At 41.5% G+C, this 24701-nt stretch overlaps 1 protein-coding gene across 2 annotated transcripts in view; it reads right to left on the bottom strand.

The window, feature by feature from the left end:
- Positions 1–22959, bottom strand: part of LOC121876097 — a 63938-nt gene extending 40979 nt beyond the window's left edge. Inside the window, exon 1 of one of the 2 annotated variants that reach the window (XR_006090720.1) lies at positions 22619–22959. Coding sequence is in view for 1 of the 2 variants with exons in the window: in XM_042381034.1 (XP_042236968.1) it covers positions 22619–22641 (23 nt within the window). In the remaining variant the exon portion in view is untranslated. The remainder of the gene's footprint in view (positions 1–22618) is intronic. The other variant, XM_042381034.1, reaches the window with a different exon arrangement.
- Positions 22960–24701: the final 1742 nt, after the last annotated feature.

The following is a 24701-nucleotide window of genomic DNA, read 5'->3' as shown; positions in this document are numbered from 1 at the left end:
AATCCCTCAAAGTCATCATCACTATCTCTGCCTCTGTCACTATCACTGGCTTGGGCTGGCTGTGGTGGGTTGCAGGCGAAGAACTCGGTTATGCTTTGCTGACGGCTGGTGTTTATGTTGTCGTGATAAACCTTGATGTAGGGCTCCATAGTCTGCAACAGCTGGGTAGTGAAGATTTCATACCTGTTAGCGTCAGGGTCGTCGGAAAGGAGGAGCTTGACTTTCTCGATACACTCGATGGCACCCCTTACATTACTATGGGATAACTGGCATTCTTCTTGGGATGACGCACCACCTGCCTCTTCACTGACGTCTTCATCATCTACCATCTCGTCGTTAGTCACATCAGGATCCCTTATCACCTCCAGGATGTCGTCATTGGTGGTCTCGGAGAAGCCTGCAGCTGTAACACTTTGCGCAGCTTCTCTGGCAAGGTCCACTGCTACTGCAACAGTCTGAACCTCACCAGTCACAGATTTACTCTGCCTAACACCCGGAATACCTTGCAACACATGTCTCCATGCGTGAGGAACAGTTGCTACAGACAGCTGATCCCATGCCTCCACCAAGAAGTCTTGACGTTGAATATTCTCCAAAATTGTCTCAAAAGTACTTCTTGCTCTGCCAACTGTTGATCCTCGTCATCTTCGCTCTTGCTATCGGTGTTGGTGTCACTCAGGTTACGCAACTCTTCCTTGGTGTTGGTGTAGTCGTTCAGGAGCTTGAATTTTTTAGCAGAGAATGCAGCTTTTACATTACAGATCAATTCTTGGTCCATGGGCAGTATTATAGACGTAGTGTTGGGAGGAAGGAAGACCACTTTTATGTTGGGGTGACGATCTAACAGTAGGGTCGAGTGTCCTGGTGCGTTGTCAAGCAGCAACAAAATCTTGAATGGAACATTCTGTTGCTCACAGAATTTCTTCACAACGGGAACGAAACAGTCATCAAACCAGGAGAGGGACAGAGTAGAGAACATCCACGCCTTACGTGCGGTCAGCCAGTGGACATTTAGCTTGGTCATGTCCATGCTCTTGTAGGCGTGCGGCTTGCGTGCTGTGTGGATCACCAATAACTTGAGCTTACAGGTACCGGAGGCATTGGTGGTAAACAGGACGGTGATGCGCTCCTTTTGCAACTTCCAGCCCCGACACTTGCTGGCATTCTTCACAACGAAGGTCATGGAAGGTAGCTGTTTCCAAAAAAGACCAGATTCGTCCATGTTAAACACCTGGTCGTCGGTGTACTGTCCTTCCTCCATAATCTCACGTAAAAACGGAGGAAATTCCCTAGCCGCAACACGGTCAGCACTAGCTTCTTCACCACCAATGTTGATATTGGTGATCTTGTTCCTCTTCTTGAACCTCTGTAACCACCCAGAGGAAGCATTAAAGGGTTTGGGCTCTTTAATTCCCATCTTTCGTGACACTGCAGCATACAGTTCACGTTCGTACTCCGTAACTGAGCGAGTGTCCACCGCCGTGTTCCGTCGCGCCTGATGCACCAAGTAGCTCACAAGTAATTTTTCCGTCTTGAGAAGCACCTGGTTGTGGAAATACTTGATCATAGAAGCACCTGTAGACTTTGTGATGTTCATGTGCTCCTTTATCTTGGCTGCATCCTTCTTAATTGTCCTGATAGTTGATTCGTTAACACAATGCTGGCGCGCGAGATCAACCTGTCTTGTTCCTTTGTCCAATTCTTGTATGATCTTATATTTGATTTCGTAGCTTAAGGAACGTCGTGTCTTCTTTGGCTTAGGGCGGCTGGGTTCAGGTAATGCAAGGTTTCTTTGTGGTGGTGGTGGTGGTAGTCCGGTGGAAGCCATTCTTATGGAACAATGGATTCCCATAGACACGGTGTAGCCAGGAGGGGTGTAACTGACACGGGTAGGTCAAGGGGCTTGAACGCTCCCGCGGCGGGAGGTAAAGATGCTTTGCCCAATCACAGTCCGATACGTCATATGACGTCACTGATAACGCATCAAAGATATACACTGCGCAACCTACTTGTGCCGCTTACACAACATGGCGGATGGCGGGAGAGGGTGGGAGAGATGGCAGGAGGTTTGGATCCAAAAATGGTGCGGCGCGAGAGGACCGCCAGCCGCTCTCCGCGTAAAGGAGTACACACACCGCGGAAAGTGAGCGTTCCGTGTTCGGCAGGGTACCGCGTAAATGTGGAAACGCGTAAAGTGAAACCACATAAAGCGAGGGTTGACTGTATATAATACAGCCTGTTGGTGAATATCCAGTTTGTGCCGGTTGAAGTAGACCCCACTCAGCATTTTCATGATACAGTGTTGCAGTGTTGAAGAAAGGTGTCATAACTTGGACTAACAATTGATATTTCACAAGTAGCTGAACAGTTTTGTTGTGTCGCCAGCGTTAATTACGAAGTTCCGGTGTCATCATACAGATCTCCATATATACGTAGACTGTGAAGACTTGGCACACGGCAGTCTCTCTAGCGACCCAGCAACGAACAGAGTGATAACCAATCATCAGCAGTTTCTGATCGACTATGGAGAACCTCCCCTAGTTTGAAGTGGACTCGTCTCTCGCCAAGGTAGAAGCGTCTCTTCGTTGCCAAGGAAACCCAGAGCAGCGCGCGCCCATCACCCTCCACACAAGACTCGACTCAGAACTCGGCTTGAAGGATCACGTTTTCTATACAGACGTAACACCCTGTATAAATAGGTATTTAAATTACATAATTATACACACATGAACACGTTCGAGAGATATCTTCACACCGATAGGTTCGTCGGATAGGATTATTTCAATGATAAAGTGTCGAATGTAAAATTAATGTATTGAAATTCTATAATTTACAGTGGTTTATAAGTGTCTGTTTCCTTATTGATAGTTTAATTATTAACTACAATTCATATTCATTTATCTTGTAAATGAGAGGCAAGTAGTCTGCTTTTACTGTTAATTATTCATTGACCCACGAGAGACTAATAGATAATTTTCCAAGTTTCCCATGTCTAGTGTTGGTGACATTGCACACCTAGCGCAACTGTTTGCTTATAACCATCTCGTCGATGATCAAGCACAGACTGACATTGACTTTGAGTCGGGAACACAGTTAGACGATTCGGTAGTAAGTAGTGAGAAAGTAATTGAGGAATCATTTGATGACTTAAACCATCGTACCCTACGATCTGGTAATCAATATAGTACTTCACCTAAGTATACAAAAACAGTTACCCCTGTTACAGGTGATAGTGTGTCTGTTGCTAAATCAGTAACAACCTTATTAACCCAGCCTTCTGTTAGGAGTAAGAATACTAACTTGCTTAATACTAGCACTACAATGACTTCTTCTAACCCTCACGCCAGTACTACTACCACACCTAAACCTGATAATATTATTAATATCATGCAGCGTGGCGACTATGTTCGAAATTTCACGGGTCAAGATGATTATAGGGTCACACATTTCATTCGTGCATGTGAAGATAACATGCGCACTGGTCAAATAACGACTGACGAAGACAAAAAGGCACATATACGTTCCCACATTACGCAGGGTTCTTATGCCGTTAGTCGTTTAAATGCGTTTGGTTTGCAGAGCCCTGATTATGAGAAATTTAAGCGAACGTTATTGGGATCTTTGGGGGTAGGTCACAGCTGGGCCAGCTTCAATGGATCTTCAGATGGATGGATCGTTGTACGCCAGGGATACGCAATGAAACGCCTGTCGATGCTGTCGACATCGCAGGCGAGGTTCGCCAGGACATCCAAGCGACATTCCAGACCTCAGATTGGTATGACGCGCAGGGTAATATGTCAGCGGACAATGTGGAAACGTTGATAGAGCTAATAAATTTTCTGCTTTCCGTCCGTCGTCCTCTATATAGCCAGGCACAAGAAGTACAATATGAACCACCCCTGGATATGGTGGAGTACGCAAATAAGCTCTGTCCCCAGGCTACGGGCCCCTTAATGGCAAATTCCTTAATGGCACAGCCCTCAGTGACGTCACCGCAACCCTTGACGTCTATAGTGCAACCCCAGATGCCTCAGATGGCGCACATGACTCCCTCCCAGACTCCTTATGCGTCACACTTAGCTCCGATTGCACTTCCCCGCCTGACTTATAAACAAAAAACATCTTTACGATGCGCACATTGTAATAAACGTGGCCACATAATGGAAGATTGTTTTCAGCTCCGAGGTAATAGCACAAATTTTAAGGCCACACCCGGTGCAAAGCCATTCTCAAGGTCATACAGTGAGGCAGCCAGACCAGCACCTCCTCTTAACCTGAAAGCGTGCAAATGATGCGCCCTTCACAAATCGACATCTCATAGTTCACATGAGTGCGATGTGCTAATAAAGGCTAGGGGTGTGGATCTTAGTGAAACAGAGGTGTCGTATCGGCGCAAGCAGAAGCGTCCTCAGGACAAGTCGTCGGGGGAAGACACACGCATACCACACCAAGGAGAGGGATAGCTAGGGTAATTCCCGCCCCTCCTCACAGCACTTCTATAGCGGTGTCGTTAGTCGCGGCGCTAAGCACAGTTGAAGTGTTGTCAGTGCCGGTGAGAGTGGATAATACCAGATTGGCTCTTGATATAGACACAGGTGCTTGCGCTAATGTATTGGCCTTGACATCATATCACGAGTTACAACGTAAATTCCCTCACCGCAACTTCAATTGGAGGCCAAGTAACACTGAGCTCGAAGGAGTTTCAGGTACTCAGCTGAGCATCAAAGGAATGGTGACGTTACCACTCAGATTCTCAAGACGTGGTACGCCCTTCTGCGCGGACTTCTATATAGTCCAGCAGTTTAATTTGCCAGCCGACGGGTTACTTGGTCTACCAACTCTTCGAAAGAACATGATAGATGTTCTTCCACGTAATAATAGTGTTACATTTAAAGGTGTTTCCTACACAGCAATGAGTCATTCTGAACCTATGCTCACAGCTAGGATGAAAGTGTTGTCTACCAATCCTATTAAGAGGAAGGCAGATCGTGCGTCAGAGATACCTCTTGACCTCAACCACACACTTTCCCAGCGTGATTACAGCAACAAGAGTTGGATGATCGTACCAGCAGTGTTGAAGAGTACTCTCCATTACCAAAATGAGGAAATCACCAAAGCAACTGTCGAACTACCCAACGTGTACACGGGCACAGATGTTGTGTGTCTCCCGGAAACATGCAAGGTAAAAGGGCTGTCATGTGAATCTACCCTGAGCACTATATGCCCTGGTGGTTTGACCGATGTACTGATTCTAAATCGAACAGGAGTTCAACGAATCTTAAAGAAAGGATGATATTTGTGTGATTTTCTAGTGTATCACAACAATGTCGAAGTACAGCCTACTAAATTCCCAATTCGAGGTATTGTTGCGACATGCTAACAGACTCGACAGGCCAGGATAGATCAAATAGCACCACATGTTAAGGTGATCGATCATCCCCAGGGCAAGACACGCCTTTTAGAGCTGCTTGCCGACTATAGAAATATAGTAGCCTTGCCAGGGGAAACGCTAGGTCAGACAGATTTAACATCCCATCATAGAGCCTTAAAGGAGGGAACCAACCCTATTTACATACCAGCTTATAGACTACCAGCGCGGTGTAGTACAAGATATGGTACAGGGTATGTTAGATGAGAAGGTTATTAGACACTCAAAATCCCCCTTTAATAGCCCATTATTCCTCGTCCCGAAAAAGGATGGTGGATGGCGCCGTTATAGATTTCAGGCGCGTCAATGATCAAACGATCCCTGATAGGTACCCTATGCCTATCTTGAGCGACATATTGCAATCCTTAGGCAAGGATAATGCGGTATTTAGCAACTTAGATTTGCTTAGTGGGTATTGGCAAATACCACTCGATGAGAAATCACGGCATTTAGCACGCCTCTAGGCCACTTTGAGATTCTACGAATGCCATTTGGTCTCAGAAATGCCCCACTAACATTTCAAAGAATGATCAACACCCTGTTTGCCGGATTGATTGGTACCACAGTCTGCGCTTATTTGGATGATCTAATAGTAGTCAGTAAGGACGTCGATTCCCATCTGATTAAACTGCGTAAAGTGTTGGACAAACTTTCCACAGCAGGCCTCAAAATAAAACTCTCGAAGTGTGAGTTTTTAAAATCCAGAATCCATTTCCTTGGTCATGTAGTTGACGGTGAGGGCATACATACAGTTAATGATAAAGTCAAAGCTGTATCTCAGTTCCCGCGTCCTACCTCAAATGATCATGTGCGTAGCTTTCTTGGCTTATCTGGATATTGTCGTTCCGTTATCAAGAACTATGCAACATTAGCATCGCCCCTAACAAGGTTGCTCAAAAAAGATGCAATGTTTATATGGGACGCTGAACACGAAGATAGTTTTACGGCATTGAAGACAGCGCTTACCAATGCCCCGGTTCTAGCATTCGCAGAGTACACTCAACCTTTCACTCTCTGTACTGACGCTTCCGGAATTGGAGTCGGAGCAGTGCTCATGCAAGAGGATATGCGTAGGAAGTTTAGAGTGATAACATTTGCAAGTTGCAAACTAATTGATGCTGAAACACATTATTCGGTAACGCATTTAGAAACGTTAGCCGTTGTGTGGGCACTTAAGAAGTTCAAAGACATTATCTTTGGCTACAAGATAACTGTTTTTACTGATCATGCGGCAGTCACCGAGCTGTTCCATGGCAGAAACTTATCAGGCAGATTAGCACGCTGGTATCTAACAATTCAAGAGTTTGACCCCGAATTTAGGTATTTACCTGGGAGGGCGAATGTTGTCGCCGACGCTCTGTCAAGTAATATAGCACCAGTCATGCCTGTATCAACATTCACTCTTTCGCAACTGGAAGATGAGCAACGACGCAACCCATATTGGTCAGCAGATATTTTTGCTCTCGAATCGGGTGAGGATATTAAGCTCCCCAAGTTAATTCTTCCCTTAAGTCAGTTTGAATTACGACAAACATACTCCATAGGACGAGAAAATCACCTGAGGGTAATGTATCTCAAATAGTCGTACCTGACACGTTGTGCAAAGCAGTAAAGACATTGTTCCATGATGTCCCACAGGCAGGTCACCAAGGTAGTGATAAATGCTTAGCGGATTTACGAAAGAAGTATTTCTGGAACACTATGAAGAAAGACATAGAATTACACATAGCTAATTGTTTGGCATGTGCTCAACATAAAGGTTCAACAGGATCACCAGCCCCGATTCTACAATATCCTACACCAGACCGTCCATTTGACACAGTCGCTATTGACTTGTTACAACTCCCAATGAGTCATCAGGGATCAGCGTACGTCTTAGTGTGTGTGGATCATTTTTCAAGGTTCGTGGTCTTGGTCCCACTAAAAAGCAAAACGGCCGAAGCAGTAGCCTATGCATTAGTGATGAATCTTATATGTCCAAACACTACGCCTAAAGTTCTGCTCTCTGACAATGGCACAGTGTTCAAGAATCAGCTAGTAGCGCATATATGTGCACAATATGGTATTAAACAAACTTTTGTGACAGCTTATCATCCACAGGCTAATCGCCTTGTTGAGAGAACCAATCGTAAAATCCTAGAAATACTGCATCCAATTGTCAGTGGTTTTCAATACGCATGGGAGGATTGGTTACCACAGGTTGCAGCGTCTATAAATGGGTCAGTTCATAGCTCTATAGGCAAAACACCCTACTACATTGTCTATGGTACAGATAAACGTCTACCTTACGACATCCTTACAGATGCGCCATACCCGGTTTATAATACGGATGATTTCGCGGCAAAACAAATTCATGTCTTTATAGATATTCATGCCCAAGTACGGTCACATCTAGCAGCGTCACGCGCCGAAATGATCATCAAACAACATAAACAAGCTAAACCTGTCGCATTAAACGTTGGGGACGCTGTTATGTTAAGAGAACCTTAAAGGAACTCCAAACTTTCGCCAAATTTTCTGGTCCATTCTGCATAATCTCAAAAGAATCAGGCAACAAATTCAAAATTTGGAAGCCTAATGCACAGATTGCAGATGTCGTGCACACGGATCGTCTGAAAAAACCCAGATAAATGTATTACCTCCAGTTGATGATGATGATGTGATTGATACATCCTTACAGATTGTCCAGATGCAGAGTGTCCCAAATGACTATTGTATGAAACTTCGTTCTGCGAGTAGACGTTAAATCATTTGTAATTCCTTACAGAATGGCTTGGATCTTCAGTGTGTTGCTTCTACTCTGTTGTGGCACCGTTGTATTGACAAACATGTCCACATCAGTCCTCAAACCGGGTGCACTAGTGGCACCTCTCGGACGCATTCTCATAGTTGAGGACGTGGTGAACATCAAGTATGAACTACATCCACTACTCCAACTTCCGCGTCAGATGGAAAACGTCGACAGCCAACTACAATCAGCATTGGACATCCTTCATGGTCTCAGCACAGCTTCTAAGAAGTTTGCAATAGTTTCACAAACTATAGACCTTCTACACTTTCGTCTCTAGAACCTTCGCAAGCTTCTCGTCGATGTTGGGAAAAATCTACCGGCGCCTCAAGTGGATCTTCCTGAAGAAGTGCATTCTCAGGCACGACGAAAAGGGGGTCTCTTTAATTTTGTGGGTCTCATCCAAAGCGCCTTGTTTGGCATGGCAACGGCCGATGATGTAGCTAAATTGGGGGACCGAAGTTTTGTTCGTTAACCAAATTGAAGATCCTTATGGGAGCTCATTCGTTAACCAAAATTTCGTTAATCGAACCGTTCGTTAACCAGGGGACCACTGTATAGCTTTTCTAAATTATTTTTTATTGATTTATCATTTAAAAAAGGTTAAAAATTATATTTGGAAAAGTTGATTTGTCTAGATTTACCCCCGGGTGGGGGTGCCAGCAGCACCCTAACCTGGGGCTTAAGGGTTAATGGATATCATTAAAACTGGTCAGCTGCTTGTGCTATGGGGTTTAGTGTAGTAATTTGGGGGGATAAAATTTATTATTTTACAGTAATGTTTTATTAACCCAGCACCAAATGAACCTAAATACAGTAATATGGGAATTATGATGAAATTACATACTGTCATTATAAATGGGTCACAGTGTGATAGACTGTCACGTGCCTATAGCACTCGGGAACTCGCATGGCGTGAGGCATATGTTCACGCCTCCATTCCACACAAGCTATTAATAACTTGTTAATTGTACTTATTATATTATTGTTGTTCTTAGTTACTTAGGTTAATTGTATATTTATGTATGTTATTAATATGCATCATTGTGTTACTCTGTTAAGTCAAATCAAGAGTCGTATTAATTAATTATATAAACTATCAAGCAAATGTCCTGGATCACGTGATATGAGACGCGCTCCTCCACCGCGTGGAGACGCTTCCCGAGTAGCGAAAAACCGTGGCATAGGATAGGCGTGTCCATTCTTTCTCTAGCCTCGACCTTTGTCTAGTGCTTTGTCCAGTCTTCTGCAATGCCCTAGTGGTATCAAGTATTAGTGACACGTTCAGTTAGGCCTAGGAAGGGATCCTGGTGTTAGGGAATCTCCTGTTGGTAGGAAATATCCATCTTGTAGTGATTGTTGTATATATATTGTATGTCTGTGTAATATAGTTATGTTAAGTAGTATTCGTTTGGTCTAACTCCTTACGGTATATTTTCACCCTTCTGGCATCACTCTTATTTTAATATACAATCACTTATTCCCTTAAATTCTTGTTTGCTAGTCCGTACTCCCTTTACAACATAAATTGAATTAATTAATTATCTTCCCTTTTGTGACTCACTTACTTCAACTTGTTCTTACTTATTTAAGTACATTTAGTTGAGTAGGTTTTTGTGGGGATAATTATTGCCGTGTTCCCTATTTGTTCCTTTATTTGATAATAACTTGGGGTAGGTTTCACTCCCCAGGTGTAAAGGATATTGGGATCGCGACATAGACGCTCAAGCAGCAGAGGATGGAGGTTTTACGCTCTGTCCAGGCAGCCAACCTGCCCTACCTAACCTAACCTACCTCATACCTGTCTCACACAGAATTCACTTTCCCCTCTTCATTTTTCTTATTCAATAGTTTTATATTATACAGTATAGTCTCGATTTACGTGGATTTCGTTTAAGCGTTTGGTCATTTACGAATTTTACGCGGCACCTGGCCAGACCGGCAATTATTAGTTACGCAGTACATTCCATCATTTAAACGGGAAGTTGCGTGGGCAGGGTGCGCACAAGGTCACCCAGTCAACAAAACATTACCGAGTTCTTCACCCGCCACCTACCACAGCCAGCCCAAGTCAGTGATATTGATAGTGATAGTGAGGATATGGACTTTGAGGGGTTTGACAAAGAGGCCCTGCAAGCCTCTGTGGTGGATAGTGATACAGGTGATACAAGTGATACAGGTGAGAGCCAATAATCTGCCCTCTGCCTCAGAACCAACCCCCCATACCCATGTACCCAGCCATCTCTTCTACTAACGTAAGTGTTAAAAAACCTAATATTATTGATATTTCTCTTAAATATTAATTGTGTGTGCATAGCATCATAAAATTAAGAAGTTATTTTTACTACAACATACGTATTGTGGCGGAAAAAGTGTAATTTGGGAGTCAGCCCAGTCTCCATTTCAATTAATCCCATATGTTCTATTATTTCGTTTACGCTTTCCTCGTTTTACGGGGACTTCCACGGGTTTATTGACCACGTAAATCGAGACTATACTGTACAGTATTCCCTTGCTTTAAACAAAGGATATATTCCTCGAGAAGGGTGCTGAAAGCAAATTCATTTAAAACAAGCCTCTTTAACCCGCCGAGCGCTAATCCCGTACTTATGCGGGATGGGTGACCAGCCACGACCAGCACTAATCCTGTAAATGTAGGTGGCTAGATTTAGCATTGACCTAAACTCACATTTGTGGTAGTAGTGAGATGCACTTAGAGCTACATTATCACCCTCTCCTTGCCTACTGGTATACTGCTTCCCGGGCCACAGCGGTGACAGTGTTCATCACTCAGTGAGTCACGCTCAAGGCAGCCACGCATGAACATGTCACACCGCTCTCGCTCCAGGCTGACTGAGGCGGAATACTCGCAACTCGCTGTCGAGTATGAACCTACATTAGAGCTTATCCCAGATGATTTTTCTAAGTTGGATAATGACCCACTCTATGATTAGAATACTTCATCTTCTTGTTGGAGTGGTGAAGGAGATGCTTCAGACATACTGGCAAGAACAACATGTAACACCTCGCAATCTAGCTCGTGACACACTCTATGCCTCAGAGGTTGGCACTTTCCTTCCTCCTTACCACCAACACCTGGCAAGAACATAACACAGAAGCAGTGTCACGTCTGCTACAAGTCACGAAAAGCAAAGAAGATGAAGGATACTGGTTACTGCTGTAATGAGTGTAAAGTAGCACCATGGTTCAAGGACTATCAAACTCTTCAGAACTATTACTGTAATAATATGATGTGAACCAGGCAACAATGAGTGGCAGTGCTTCCATGACACCCTTCGTAGCCTTTACCATTCATAGACATAATACCCAATTGTATGCAATTGGCGGGGGACTTGGATAAGCAAACATAAAAAAATATGAACTCATAGCGGTGTTTTATTCATTTTCTAACATGCATATTGAATAATGATTCATGTGGGAGGAATAACCAGAAAAAAAACAAAAGAAACACACACACAAGAGGTGTTAGGAAAGTGGAGAACTGTCAGGGTGGCGTGGGGGAGGAGCATGACTCGGCCGATTGCCATGGTGATGGATGACGTGAGACCCTCCCTACCTCCTCTACCACCATTCACTACACAGTGTTAAAACACAGACATGGGAATTCTTGTGATTTTCATGTTTCCTGGACCATTTTGAGATGATTTAGGAAAAAAAAAAATACAGTGAACCCTCACTTTACGCGGTTTCACTTTACGCGTTTCTACATTTACGCGGTACCCTGCCAGAACCGGAATTACCACTTTACGCGGTGCATCTACTCATATACGCGGGTGAAGTATAATTTTTTATTTAGCTCATAAAATTCATACAAATTATCCGGCCAGAATATAATTTACATTGCTGGAATTCTTAAAAATTGGTGATCATTTTGAATATAAGCATCATAGATTTTGCATTAGACATACAAATTTTAGATCTAATGCAAATATTTTGTTTACTCAGAGCAAATATGTTATCTTTTGTGCAAAATATATGAAGTGTATATTCAAAATATTCCTGGTCTTGCAAGGAATCCAGCAATGTCAATTATATTATCCTAACTTTAGTCTGAGGTATTATTTATTACTAAAAATGTAAATATACTGTTATAACCCAATCATTTCTCTGGTAGGGAGGGAAGGTGGGGGTGAGGGAGGGACCCAGGGAGCAGGTGGGAAGAGGTGGGGATGTGGGGTATTTTGATTGACAGATAGTATTTTGGAAAGTATATTTTGTTTATTTATTGAAGATATTTGTTTTAACTCATAAAATTCATACAAATTACCGGGCCAGAATATAATTTACATTGATGGAATTTTTACAATTTGATGATCATTTTGAATATAAACATCATAGATTTTGCATTAGACATACAAATTTTAGATCTACTTTAAGTATTTTGATTACTCTGAGTAAATATGTTATCTTTTGTGCAAAATATATGACATTTATATTCAAAATATTCCTGGTCTTACAAGGAATGCAGCAATGTCAATTATATTATCCTAACTTTAGTCTGAGGTATTATTTATTACTAAAAAGGTAAATATTCTGGTTTCTCCCACACATTTCTCTGGTAAGGAGGGACCGACCGACCATCTGGCGAGGTTGGAAGAGGGGGGAGGCAAGGTGGGGTACTTTGATTGACAGATAGTGTCGTGAAGAATACTTTTTTTTTTATTAACTGAAGATATTTGTTTTAGCTCATAAAATTCATACAAATTACCCGGCCAGAATATAATTTACATTGCTGGAAATCTTACAATTTGATGATCATTTTGAATATAAACATCATAAATTTTGCATTAGACATACAAATTTTAGATCTACTTTAAGTATTTAGTTTACTCTGAGTAAATATGTTATCTTTTGTGCAAAATATGACATTTATGTTCAAAATATTCCTGGTCTTACAAGGAATCCAGCAAAGTCAATTATATTATCCTAACTTTAGTTTGAGGTATTATTTATTACTCTACCTTAAAATCTAGTGGTTTTCCCCCAAACATTTCTCAGAGAGGGAAGAGCCAGGAATGTGAGAAGAGGGGGAGGGAGTTGAGTCCATTATTTGAATGGACATTAACTTGGCAACTGTATTTCTCTATTTCTCTTAAGTATTAATTGTGTGCATGTACCATCATAAAATGAAGATGTTATTTTTACTAGAACATAGGTATTGTGTCGAAAAAAGTGGAGTTTGGGGGTCAGCCGGTCTCTATTTCATTTAATCCCATATGTTATGTTGTTCACTTTACGCTGTATTGGCTCCTCTCCCCTACAACTTCCAACTGATGACTGAGCTCCCGCACGCCTACCAGCCAATCAGCGTACAGCCAGCAACGCTGGTAGACCTACTCCACAGTGCGGACGTACACGTAGCAACTCCAGGATCAGAGTGCTGGGTACTTCTGGCATTCTCTTCTGTGATTGGCTCTCGCTCTACACGCATCCCAAATCCTGATCCTCGTAAATTGTATAAATACGGCCATGCCTGTCCAGGGAGAGCATTCTACACTCGGCTACTGGACCAGCAACATCTCTCACAGCTCCTCACCACTCAGCTTCCTCAGAAACCTCCTCGCCCTACAGGACCTCTGAGCAAGTTTCTCCTTACCTAGCCACTCCTAAGCACTGCGCTGTACAACAATATATATACAGTCAACCCTCACTTTACGAGGTCCCACATTCCGCGTTTCCACATTAACGCGGTGCCTTGCCAGAACCTAACGTGCTCACATTACGCGGTGCGTAAACCCCATTACGCGGAGAGTGTCTGACGCGACGCTATTTTTAGATTCGCCCCACCAGCCTGCCTACCTGCGCTCCTTGCCTCTCCCTCCTCCTCCCTCCGCTTGGGCAAGCCGCGCGGTAAGGTTGCGCAGTGTGTGTCTTTGTTGCGTTATCACTGACGTCATATGACGTATCGGACTGTGATTGGCCATGCATCCCTACCCCCCTCTACTGCTAGCTGTAATTGGCTTAAAGTATTATGACGTGTCCACCCGGGGGAGGGAGGGAGGGAGGGAGGAAAGACGTTCCTTGACCTAGCCGCGCCAGTTTCATCCCTCCACGCCAGACCGTGTAAACGTGCATCCATTGTTCTCTAAAATGGCTTCTGCCGGACCACCACCCCCAGAGAGAAACCTTTCCTTATCTGGACCCAGCGACACTAAGCCAAAGAAGACACGACGTTCCTTAAGCTACGAGGTGAAGTATACCATCATCCAAGAGTTGGAGAAAGGAACAAGGCAGGTTGATTTGGCGCGCCAGCATGGTGTGAATGAATCTACGATTCGAACAATAAAGAAGGATGCAGCCAAGATAAAGGAGCACATGAAGATCACAAAGTCTACAGGTGCTTCTATGATCAAGTATTTTCACAACCAGGTGCTTCTCAAGACAGAAAAATTACTTGTGAGGTACTTGGTGCGTCAGGCGCGACGGAACATGGCGGTCGACACGCGCTCTGTTAAGGACTACGCACGTGAACTGTACATTGCAGTGGCACGAAAGATGGGAACTACAGAGCCCAAACCCTTTAATGCTTCCTCTGGGTGGTTACAGAGGTTTAAGATCCGGAACAAGATCACCAATATAAACATTGGTGGTGAAGAAGCGAGTGCTGACCGTGCTGCGGCTAGGGAATTTCCTCCGTTTTTACGTGAGATTATGGAGGAAGGACAGTACACCGACGACCAGGTGTTTAACATGGACGAATCTGGTCTTTTCTGGAAAAAGCTACCTTCCAAGTCCTTCGTTGTAAAGAATGCCAGCAAGATTCGGGGCCGGAAGATGCAGAAGGAACGCATCACCGTCCTGTTTACCACCAATGCCTCCGGTACCAGTAAGCTCAAGTTATCGGTGATCCACACAGCACGCAAGCCGCACGCCTACAAAACCATGGACATGACCAAGCTAAATGTCCACTGGCTGACCGCACGTAAGGCGTGGATGTTCTCTACACTGTCCCTCTCCTGGTTTGATGACTGTTTTGTTCCCGATGTAAAGAAATTCTGTGAGCAACAGAATGTGCCATTCAAGATTTTGTTGCTGCTGGACAACGCACCAGGACACTCGCCCCTACTGTTAGATCGTCACCCCAACGTAAAAGTGGTCTTCCTTCCTCCCAACACTACGTCTATATTACAGCCCATGGACCAAGAGTTAATCTGTAATGTAAAAGCTGCATTCTCTACGAAAAAATTCAAACTCCTGAACGACTACACCAACACCAAGGAAGAGTTGCGTAACCTGAGTGACACCAACACCGATAGCAAGAGCGAAGATGACGAGGATCAACAGTTGGCAGAGCAAGAAGTACTTTTGAGACAATTTTGGAGAATATTCAACGTCAAGACTTCTTGGTGGAGGCATGGGATCAGCTGTCTGTAGCAACTGTTCCTCACGCATGGAGACATGTGTTGCAAGGTATTCCGGGTGTTAGGCAGAGTAAATCTGTGACTGGTGAGGTTCAGACTGTTGCAGTAGCAGTGGACCTTGCCAGAGAAGCTGCGCAGACTGTTACAGTTCCAGGCTTCTCCGAGACCACCAACGACGACATCCTGGAGGTGATAATGGATCCTGATGTGACTACCGACGAGATGGTAGATGATGATGATGACGACGTCAGTGAAGAGGCAGGTGGTGCGTCATCCCAAGAAGAACAACACTTATCCCATGGTAATGTTAGGGGTGCCATCGAGTGTATCGAGAAAGCCAAGCTCCTCCTTTCCGACGATCCTGACGCAAACAGGTATGAAATCTTCACTACCCAGCTGTTGCAGACTATAGAGCCCTACATCAAGGTGTATCACGACAACATCAACACCAGCTGTCAGCAAAGCATAACAGATTTCTTCGCCCGCAACCCACCACAGCCAGCCCAAGCCAGTGATAGTGACAGTGAAGATGACTTTGAAGGATTTGTCAGGGAAGCCCTGACAACTGTAAGTGACAGTGATGGTGATTCACTTAGTAATGGTGATTCACCTGAGGGTCAGTAATCTGCCCTCTGCCTCGGAACCAGCCTCCATCCCCGTATGCCGACCCATCTCTTCTACTAACGTAAGTGTTCCACATAACTTTTAGTTTTCCTAACCAAACCTTTATTTTTCCTATGTTAACCTTTATTTTTCCTAACCTAACCTCTTCTATATTAATTGTTTTTTCATACCATCATAAAGTTAAGATAAAATTTTTACTACAACAAAGTTGTGTGTCGTCAAAAAGTGGAGTTTGGGGGTCAGCCCGGACTCTATTTCAATTAATCCCATATGTTATGTTATTCACTTTACGCGTTCCTCACTTTCCGCGGGACCCTGCGGGTTACAATAACCGCGTAAAGTGAGGGTTGATTGTACAGAAAGCGCATTGTGAGTTTCTATCCTACCTCATTCCTGAGTGGAGATATCTACATGTACGTACGTTTGTGTGCCCATATAAAGAGATAATAGACAACTAAAGAGAATTGACAACTGGCCACATACAGTACGCTACAATTGGTGACCCCCGGAGCCGTGAATACCACACTCCTTTCTGCTGCCTTACTACTGGAGCTGAGAAGATCGTCCTGCCTGCTGTCAGCCTAGGCCAACCGCCTACCTGCACCACCCACTACTCCACAATGACACCATCTCACGACCGTAAGGTTTATAACGCATTAACGCATTTCTCGCTTTACGCGGGCCTCCGTGGGTTCAATTGACTGCGTAAAGTGAGGGTTCACTGTATTAAATTTTGGGCTGGCACTGGGATGTCTATTACGTCTAATATTGGCTGGCGCTCAACGGGCTAACATTGTATAAACAAGGATAGGTTCTAGACCTTGTCCCAAAACCCAATACATGTATTGAGCAGCTTTTTCACTAATTGACATAGCGCATACAAATAATACATAAATATACATTAATACAATTCAGTAAAAATACAGTAAAAATGAGTACAGTACAGTAGTACTCATAAATACAAGCTGGTATTTATCATGAGAATATATTCATGGTGTGCTAAGTGGGCAGTGCACACCCACAAGCTATGAAATAATGATTTAATCATACAATTTAATTTAAATAAATACCCATGGCATTAGACATGTACAGTATTGTAATATAATAACACATTGTATTAACCTAAGCTTTTTCTTGATTTCTGTCTGCTATTATGAAATGCTGCAGTTGTGTGTTGATATATCACCAAAACCTTGTGGTGGGGACTAAATGGGGTGAGGAAGGCAGTCGAAGAGGGGTGGAGGGGGTGACAGAAGGGAAGAAACAAGGTTAATAATGAGCGAAGGTGTTCGGCTACTCTGTAGCACACTACATACTGTAAACAAGATTTTACCCTTCTTACTTACCTACTGTGCTATTTATATACAGTACTGTACATATTTTATGATCATTTACAAGTACAAAATGCCACATATTTTACAGAGCTTAATGTTCAGCACACCCTGTTTCAATACCCACCATACACTAGTGGTCTTCATGTAGACTGGAGGATGATATGAAATGGCTACACATGTTGCCATTGTTACATGTAATGAAAATATAAATTATGTGGAATAATCATTAGAATACTCTAATGTGACTTAGAAATAAAGCAAATATAATGTTTAAATAATAAATAAAACAAATTGAAGAGCATAGGTGTGTATGTGTGAGAAGTAAATGTATGTGTGAAGGCAGTGGGCTATAACTACATCGCCAGTCCAGCAACGCTCAGCCTCTCCTTCCCCCGATGTGACATCACAGGATTACACACAGTGCAGCACGGCAGCAGCCACATGTCTCCGAGTCAGCTAGGTGACAGACTGGCTGAACTGTGTCGTGTTGCTCAGAGGATGGTTCAAGTGCAGAGTTGTATTTTATGATGCATTATGTATCAATTTCATTGTCTATCATAGCAAGTTTTGATCATTTTTGGTGTATGCACTTTGAAAATCATTTGAATTAGGCTCACCTTGTTCTCAATAAATCATTTAACTCTGAACCTCATCAAGTTTGTACTATATTTTCTTTATTTCTAAGTCACATTAGAGCATTGAATCATATTTATGTTATATTTCTTTATTTCTAAGTCACATGTTTATGAAAATAAACACTAAAACAGCCGGCGGTCGGTGAAGAATTATGAATATATTTGACTGCAAAATTTAACAGGTATTATTAAAGGACAGACTGAACCAGTCGCTCAAAATTTTAAGGCTGGATTTAAATTTTTCTTTTTTTTTAATTGAAAACCTTTAAAATTTTCTTATTTGCATAAATTTCTGGTTGAAAAACTATATTTCCAATAGACCCCTTGAAATTCTTCCATGAACTTCAAGGACAAGGTAGGCTCTACCAGGGGATAATATTACAGGTCAATTGTGAAATGACATATTAAACATTAGCTATTTCTTATCAGATACTGATGTACTGACCATGGTCGTACATGTTAGTTAATGTAAAATGAGATGAATCATATAACACTCAATAGCCCATAAAACATGTAGCTATAACTTCTTTATCGAGTCCTGAGACGTCCACTTTCTCACCATTTCAGTATGCCCGAGTCCTCTATTTTCTCTCATGTACGTCAGAGACTCCGACATTTCTTAATACCTCATATCGTCTTTAGAGATTTGAAATTGAGAGAGAACTACAGTCAACCCTCACTTTACGCGGTTAATGTAACCCATAGGGTACCGCGGAAAGTGAGAAACGCGAAAATTGAATAACATAACATGTGGGATTAAATGAAATAGAGACCAGCTGACCCCCAAACTCCACTTTTTCCGACACAATACCTATGTTCTAGTAAAAATAACATCTTAATTTTATGATGGTACATGCACACAATTAATACTTAAGAGAAATAGAGAAATACAGTCGCCAAGTTAATGTCCATTCAAATAATGGACTCGACTCCCTCCCCCTCTTCTCACAGTACACTCACTGGCTCTTCCCGCTGAGAAATTTTGGGGGGAAAACCAGGTATAGTAATAAATAATTCCTCAAACTAAAGTTAGGATAATATAATTGACATTGCTGGATTCCTTGTAAGACCAGGAATATTTTGAATATAAATGTCATATATTTTTCACAAAAGATAACATATTTACTCAGAGTAAACATTACATCTAAAATTTGTATGTCTAATGCAAAATCTATGATGTTTACATTCAAAATGATCATCAAATTGTAAGAATTCCAGCAATGTAAATTATATTCTGGCCGGGTAATTTGTATGAATTTTATGAGCTAAAACAAATATCTTCAGTTAATAAAAAAAAAAATATTCTTCAGACACTATCTGTCAATCAAAGTACCCCACCTTGCTTTCCCCCCTCTTCCAACAGAGCCAGATGGTCAGTCCGTCCCAACCCTCCCCCCAACCTCCCACCAACCCTCCCTTCAAGAGAAAGGGTGGGTGAAAAAACTAGATTTTAACATTTAGTATTAAATATTACCTCAGATTAAAGTTAGGATAATATAATTGACATTGCTGGATTCCTTGTAAGACCAGGAACATTTTGAATATAAATGTCATATATTTTGCACAAAAGATAACATATTTACTCAGAGTAAACATTATATCTAAAAATTTTATGTCTAATGCAAAATATATGATGTTTATATTCAAAAAGATCATCAAATTGTAAGAATTCCAGCAATGTAAATTATATTCTGGCCAGGTAATTTGTATGAATTTTATGAGCTAAAATAAAAATCTTCAGTTAATAAAAAAAAAAAATTTCTTCACACATGCCAGGTGGTCGGTCGCCGGTCCCTCCCTCCCCCCCCACCCCCCACCAACCGTCCCTACCAGATAAATGTGTGGGAATACCAGACTGTTTACCTTTTTAGTAATAAATAATAAATCAGACTAAAGTTAGGATAATATAATTGACATTGCTGGATTCCTTGTAAGACCAGGAATATTTTGAATATAAATATCATATATTTTGCACAAAAGATAACATATTTACTCAAGAGTAAACATTATATCTAAAATTTGTATGTCTAATGCAAAATCTATGATGTTTATATTCAAAATGATCATCAAATTGTAAGAATTCCAGCAATGTAAATTATATTCTGGCCGGATAATTTGTATGAATTTTATGAGCTAAATAAAAAAATTATACTTCACCCGTGTAAAGGGGTACACCCACAGCGGAATGTGAGCATCCTGGGTTCTGGCAGGGCACCGCGTAAACGTGGAAACGCGGAATGTGGGACCGCGTAAAGTGAGGGTTGACTGTATATTGTTTTGCGTCAAATTAGATATGTCTGATTACAGATGAAACATTCAAGACCCCCTTGTGGGTGATATTGAAAGTTTCAACAGTATTTACTGTTAGTAAAATTGTCATATAAGTTTGCGTAGAGTCTGTCAGTAAAAGTGACGAATCCCTAACATCGTCCTTGGGGATGCCCTGAATTTCCAACTGATGCTGAAGTTAGATCATTTTGATTCCCAATCATCAGAGAATCTGATGTTTGTATTGAAATTATTGTCAGTTTTATATTCTAGAAAGTAATCAATATCCTGAAAAGAATATGTCAGTCTTCTAATCTCCAAGTTCTAACGGCAATCTCTCAGTAGGCCTTTGTCTGTATTTTGATGAGGTCGTAAGAAAGACGTTGTCAGCTTGTGAGTTTGACGTTCATTTCACTATTGCCTGGCAAGCTCAAACTCTGATTAGATTGCAAACAATAGATGTAAGAAATTGATCTGACCCATGACACTGATTTTCATAGCCAAATGTACAGCAACTGATTTAAATGAAATGTATGTCAATGCGTGAATTGCCTGTTTGGCATGCCTGAGTTGCTAGTTAGCCTCATATATAAATGAGAGTTCGAGGTACAGCGTCACTTTTTGACGCGCCCCTCATCGTATCTCATGTATGTAACAAGTACCTCACGCTCGCCATATTAAGTGAATTTAATTCACGTTTTAACAGAGTGAAATTCTCATGTGCCAAGTAAGAATTAACGTAATGTAAATATCGTCTGTGTCTATGTCAGATGTATGATTGTGTGTAATTGAGTTTAGACTTTTAAAACACCTTCTGACCCATCCCTCATCGTATCTCAGGCATAGATGTCCAAAGGAGAATGTTTCTAATTTAAATTTAGAGAGGGTGACACGCTAGAAGCTATCCCCGGGAGGATGAGCTCTCTAGCCGTGCGCTGATGTGGAATCCAACCGATGCTAATAGTGCGCTTCATTTGTTGTAGTAAATACCAGTGAATGACCCTGGTGTGCTAAGCTCAGTTATATGTGCCAGGTAGTGTTCTTGTACATGATTAGGGATAATTAGCAGAAATACAATTGTCCCAAGTTGAGCATTGAAACCATAAAGTATTGATATTACCAGTGCAGTATTAGAGTTTATATGCGTTGTGAGTAAACCATCCATGTGTATGCCCAACTGAGATCTGGGCACATGTTCCATGTTGATCATTCAGAAATCACATGATGTTATCATTAACGTAGTAATATTTGTGCTATTAGCACATGTGTAAAATTACCATCTTTATTGTAAAAAAAATAAAATAATACACTAAATGAGATATAAAATGTTGAATTTTAATCGAAGATCTATTTTGTTACTTATAAATTAAGACCTAGTGGTCCATTCTTGTCTGAGTGTGTTTAAATTGTCATCTTATTCACTTTAGATTTTAATAAATATTGATTTAGTAAATTGTGAGTATCACCGCTCTTTCCCTTCTAACAAATGATTCTCAGAAAATAAACACTGTAACCGACGTGCCGAAATGCTCGTCTACCACGCTACCTAACAGTTTAACGATACCAGTTATATTCTAATAAAAGCCTGGGTGGTGGCAGTCAACCATGAAGGTATAATAATTATTCTCATAGGTGTTGTTAAAAATGATATGGTTTTCCCAGGTTAATACATTGAATAGAATATAACTAAGCACTGATAAATATTGAAAGAAGTAAGAGAAAAGATAAGAAACAAAAATAACATTGGAACAAATATTTATGAATAGAAAAGAAAGATAAAGATGATTGAAATAAATAAATAAATAAAAACATTGAAAGAAATAAATACTAATTACGAAAAGTAAAATATAGAAATAAAGTACAGTAATAAGCATACTGAAATAAAGACTTAGAAAAATTTAGTAACAAAATAATATAAATTAGAAATTAAAGGTTATATAAGACAGAAATAACACAGAAAATATAACCAAATAAATTAAATAAATTAAAGAAAGTAATATAGAAGTTATAATATATAATTATATAAATGAAAAATATCTCCTCTTACACATATTTATTAATCAGTTAAAAAAAATAGAGATAAATACAAAACTAATTTAATCCCCCCCTTATATTCATAATAAGCAAGCTGTTACAGACATACATACATACTTACATACCTTACAACCAGGGAGATAAACATTCCTTTATTCCATCCTCAAACTTGGAGTGGTGAGATATCCCTAACTCAATGAGGCGGGACACATCCATCTCAGGATCATAAGGTCTGAGTGCTCCAGCAGTGTGGTTGGGTGTAATATGGTCATGTGGAAGTGAGAAAACTCTTGACATAATCAGCATCATCTCGTACTTTGTTAATTTCTCTCTCCCACTCCATTGAAAAATTCCAGAAACTGATTTCCCCTGTGAATAAACAATGGAGAAAGGGCATTAAACTAACAAAAAAGAAAATAATGTGAATTAAAATGAAAATAAGGATTTTGTATTTAATATCAGGGAATCTGGATAAATAATGACCTGGATTGCAGATAATAAATTCACAGTTTTAAATATATACAGTAAGTCCTCGCTTAGAATGTCGTCCCGCTTAAAGTTGTTTTGGTACTACGTCGCTGAACTTTAGAGACCAAAAATCATTTAATGTTCCAATGATCTGATACTACTGTACGTTGTTTGCGTCATCACGGACTACTTTCTACGGCACATCACCCACGCTTGTCTGGCCGCACTACGCTCTCTTGGCTCGGCACGCTGCCCTCACTCGTGGAACGTCACAGCATCCCCAAGCGACGCCAAGCCAGCCTCTGTTACGAATTCACATCATTAGTGTGTACTTAAGTGCTTTTGCTCTAAAACTGTACTATAACCATTCGAAATGGCTTCCAAGCGCCCAACAAGTGCTACTGATGCTAGTGTAGTAAAGAGGCAATGTAAGACCATTACGCTGGCTACGAAAATGGATGTATTAACCCAATTTGAAAACATGGAACGTGCTGTGGACAGCCACTGTGCTGGTTTCAACGATTTAAGCGTCAGTATAACTTCCACAATATATAAAGATGACTGGTGAAGTTGCCAGTTGCCAGTTCAGATACGGTTGCTGCCGAGACATTCCTGCCAACAATGGAGGAGGAGCAAACATCAACGGAGGAGGAGGAGCAAGCAGTGGCGAAGGAACCCCAGTCAAAGAAGGAGGAGGAGAAAGCAGCCGCAGAGTCTCAGTGACTCACCACCCTCCTCCTCTCCCGCCCTCCTCCGCTCCCACTCTCCTCCTCCACTCCTGCCATCCTCCTCCTTCGCTTCACTACCCACCACACACTCACTCTACCACCTCCCATCGGTGAGTACCAATACAGATTTAGTACTGTAGTTCTCTATACTATTTTCTGTGGAAATGGCAACGATTTTCTGTATATGTATCTTTTTTCCTGGGGCAACGGGAGGCTGGGGAACGTAACTCCCATATTTTATCTACGTATTACTTATGGGGAAAATTGATCCGCTCAATGTTGTTTCGCCTAACGTCGCGTTTTCAGGAACATAACCCGGACGTTAAGCAAGGACGCCCTGTATGTCAAGCACAGTCAAACTTCTAAAATCTGATCCTCTAAAATCAATTAGTTTCTAAATTTTTTAAGGGATAAATCCCACCATGTGTTAACCACTTGTTAAAATCCCAATGGCACATGTTACTCTCTTTTCTCTGGGTCAGCGTAGATTACATTCAAGCAGATGCCATCGCTTAAAATGCATGTGTTCGTAATCAAGTTCATACTCATTTTAATATTTAATATCAAGTGATAGTGCTGACTGTAGTGCTGCAAAAATAAAGAATGTTATGCTTACAGTATTGCAGAAAGTGGAAATATTGATAAGGGTGTCTGTTCGCTTCCTTTGAGGAGATTACTGTATGGTGTTGGAAGTACAAGAGTAGTACAGGTTGTACCTCTCTAGTCCGGAATTCTGTGGTCCGGAAACTCCCATGGTCCGGAACGATTTTAGTTTGTCCAATAGGTAGTCAGGCAGTTTTTTTTTTTTTTTTTTTTTAACTTATCTGAATTATTATTATTATTACAGGAGTATTAAATTTTTGCTCCTCAGGCCCCAATGTGGGTCAGTGACCTATGCCCGGGTGGGTTAATCTCCTTAAAAAAACAAAAAAAACAAAGCCGCGTGAAATTAAGGTTTGTTTACATCCGGCAGTTTGGCTGCTCTCTCTCTCTGCTTGTCTACACAGAGTAC

This window comes from Homarus americanus, unplaced genomic scaffold (genome assembly GCF_018991925.1).
Source record: "Homarus americanus isolate GMGI-L3 unplaced genomic scaffold, GMGI_Hamer_2.0 scaffold34921, whole genome shotgun sequence".
Classification (NCBI taxonomy): domain Eukaryota; kingdom Metazoa; phylum Arthropoda; class Malacostraca; order Decapoda; family Nephropidae; genus Homarus; species Homarus americanus.
The sequence above is the reverse complement of the archived record's forward strand: the minus strand, read 5'-3'. Positions and strand labels throughout refer to the sequence as shown.